Consider the following 2,863-nt stretch of genomic DNA (forward strand, 5'->3'; position numbering starts at 1 on the left):
TTTTTTTTTTTTTTTTTTTACAGCGAAAAAACAATTTGTTATGATACCGAGGAAAAGGTTCGATTTTTAGGAAGAAAAGCTAGAATTAAAGATGGGGAGGGATTATCGGCGCTTTAAATGGAGTTATCTCCCCGTGGCGTGTTCAGTAAATCTCATAAAAACGTGTTTTTCCGCTGTAAAAAAAAAAAAAAAAAAAAAAAAAAAAACCTACTCGATCAAATAATTTGATCTCCGGAAAAAAAAAAATCATTTAATTTGATTCAAATTAAATGAAATTTTTTTTCGGAGATCTTCAGTCCAAAACGGATACGTACAATATAACCTTTTTTCGATATTTTCATTTTTTAATGTCTTGACTTAACTGTACAAGTATCTTCTATTTTTAATCTCTTAATAATCTTTTTAATCTCGTTAAAAACAGGTCATATATATTTTTACAGTTATATTTTTTATGTTTGATGTAAAAAAAAAAAAAAAAAAAAAAATGAAATAGCAAGACCTCCGACGTTTGATAAAAAAAAGAACAATTCATAAACATATTTTTATTATAAAGTTTATAATTCTGTAATAAAAGTTCAAATAAAGCCTGAATAAAATTATTTTTATATTTGCTTAAAAAAACAAAAAACAAAACAAAAGCATTCAACAGTGTTGGTCATCCGTACCTTAAAATTTTGTCTGACGTCACTTCTGACAAATGACTTTGTAAACAAAGAAGTGCCAATCTTAACGAAAGCCAAACAAAAACAAAAACAAAGAAATAATTTCCGGTTTTTGAAACTACAATCTTGACATGGACGTTATTTTTTCTCAAATTGCAACAATAATTGCACGTATATCTTGCTTACGTTTTTAACCATGTTGTTAAAAGAAATGTCAGTACCGAAACTCATTTCTCTCGAAATAAAGTATGTAGGAGATTTGCAAGCAACTTAATTACAAATTTAATAAGAATGTTGGGTACTGCTTTTATTTTTCAAGGGTCCCACTGTTTCACCCTGTCTTCCTCTGGAATTAAACTCCAGTTAGGTGAATGTACGTCTGCAGAAAGCCAATTAAAATCATCAATATCATCCCAGGCATTTTGAGAAGTGTCTAGACCGGAGAGTTGGAAATGAGAGTCCAACCCGGGATACTCCCAATTATAAGGAGCAAAGGTGATCTGGTTACAAGCCTCGATGATGGCCTTGCTTGTCACGTGGATGTAGAACTGACAATTGGTCGTTTCGTGGATGCGTAGTTGGTGACAAGCTAGGAGGAAAGTGCAATTGGTACAATTCCGAATGAAAATGGAACTGGACACCGGACCGGAAAACACTTTACAACCGTTTAATTTATTGACATGCATGGCGGACGGTGAGCCGGATAATTTGACAGTGCAGTCGGATAGGTTCACGAGGGCCACGTCTTCCTTGTTTATTTCTTCGGGGTCTTTCGTCAAAATCTCACCGGTCCTGTCGGAGAAATTACACTTTGTGACAGCCACGTCCGTTAAAGATTTTTCTGGTTGGTTCTTTTCGACGATCGGCTTCGGTTTCTCGGAATATTTCTTTCGGTTTTTGAAAGCGAATTTTTTCTTGGGTAACATAAGTTCCTTCTGTTTCTGCAGGTTAGTGTTCAAATCGGATACATCCGATTGTGCTCGACCCAAAGTCGACGACGGTAGAAAGAGGGCGCACTCGGCTACATATTGTTGCAGTTTCTGTATAGCCAAAGACATTTCATCGAATTTGTCCGCCAATTCCGATTTATTATCAAGAGTTTCACAATTGTTGATAAATTCCTCAATAATTTTTTTCTCATCTTTAAATGTTTTCAGAAAGAAATCAAGCCGTTCGCCATCGGCGTTTACGGCTTGTTTTTCTTCTTGTCTTTTCAGAATAGCATTTTGTCTTTCTTCGTCCCTTGATCTTAATTTCGCAGTAATTACTGCCTTCTTCTTTTCATCCATAATTGCCGGTTGATTAGAACTCGCTGACAACATAAGCAAATAATAAATGAAGACTTAGCTTGTATCAATGAAAAATATATTTTGATGATAAAATCTTTACATTTTAATTTTTTTCTTTTTTCAGAATATTATTTAAAGCATATTAAAAGGCTCTAATTATTTTAATATATACTTTTTATTATTACATAAATATGACCTTATTTTGCTTCCAAATGAAATGTGATAATGCGTAGTAGATTTTATTTTTAAGATCTTAAGCGACTTAAGATTCTCTCAGGGTTGCCAGGTTGGCTTTTTAAAGGCCAAATTTAGCGAATTTGGCCTTTTTTTTAAAAAGCAGTTTGGCCTTCAAAATTTTTTGCTTCAAATTTGGCTTTTTTTCTGATCATTTTATATAAATATTTTTTAATAGTAATTATTAAAGAAAAAGACATAATTAACTAATTTAAAAAGTAGTTCGGATGTCAACACTTGTAGATTTTTTTAATTTTGGCTTTTTTTTCTCTCTCTCGATTCATGAATTTGCATGAGAAAAACAGCCTGGAATCAATATCTGCTAACATTTGTCATATCAGGAAAAAAAAAATCTTTTTCTAAAGACTAAAGGGCTGCACTGAAGGAATCTCACACCTAAATGTTTGAATTTGTTTTCACACTTACTTACTAAACACTTATATGGAACCTCTCGGAGAGCTCACAGTTGAGTATGAAACCGTTCTGGAGACATTCTTTTTGGTGCTGGTACCTTGCCTCAGTCCAGTCAGGTCACTCGGTCACTGAATATATCTCCTCTGAAATAATTAATGTTCTTATTTTTCGTTTGGAATCCTTTAAACCTAGTACTTTGAAATTAATTGAATCAATTTATTTGCAATTTATGGAAATTTGAAAACTTACAAATGTTAAATTATC

At 32.7% G+C, this 2,863-nt stretch overlaps 1 protein-coding gene across 1 annotated transcript; it reads right to left on the reverse strand.

Annotated features, from left to right (window-relative positions):
• Nucleotides 1-503: 503 nt before the first annotated feature.
• On the reverse strand, nucleotides 504-2,139 carry LOC145294120 (tubulin-specific chaperone C-like). Its single transcript, XM_080141222.1, has one exon. It carries the CDS (start codon nucleotides 1,982-1,984, stop codon nucleotides 977-979), a length of 1,008 nt encoding a protein of 335 aa, XP_079997348.1. The 5' UTR covers nucleotides 1,985-2,139; the 3' UTR covers nucleotides 504-976.
• Between the last annotated feature and the right edge of the window lie 724 nt (nucleotides 2,140-2,863).

This window comes from Euprymna scolopes, chromosome 15 (genome assembly GCF_053919585.1).
Source record: "Euprymna scolopes isolate OS-2025 chromosome 15, ASM5391958v1, whole genome shotgun sequence".
In the NCBI taxonomy this organism is placed as follows: domain Eukaryota; kingdom Metazoa; phylum Mollusca; class Cephalopoda; order Sepiida; family Sepiolidae; genus Euprymna; species Euprymna scolopes.

Bases quoted from the DNA above. Each gene is read 5' to 3' on its own strand.
- LOC145294120 (XM_080141222.1), bottom strand. From the start codon at position 1,984: ATGTTGTCAGCGAGTTCTAATCAACCGGCAATTATGGATGAAAAGAAG.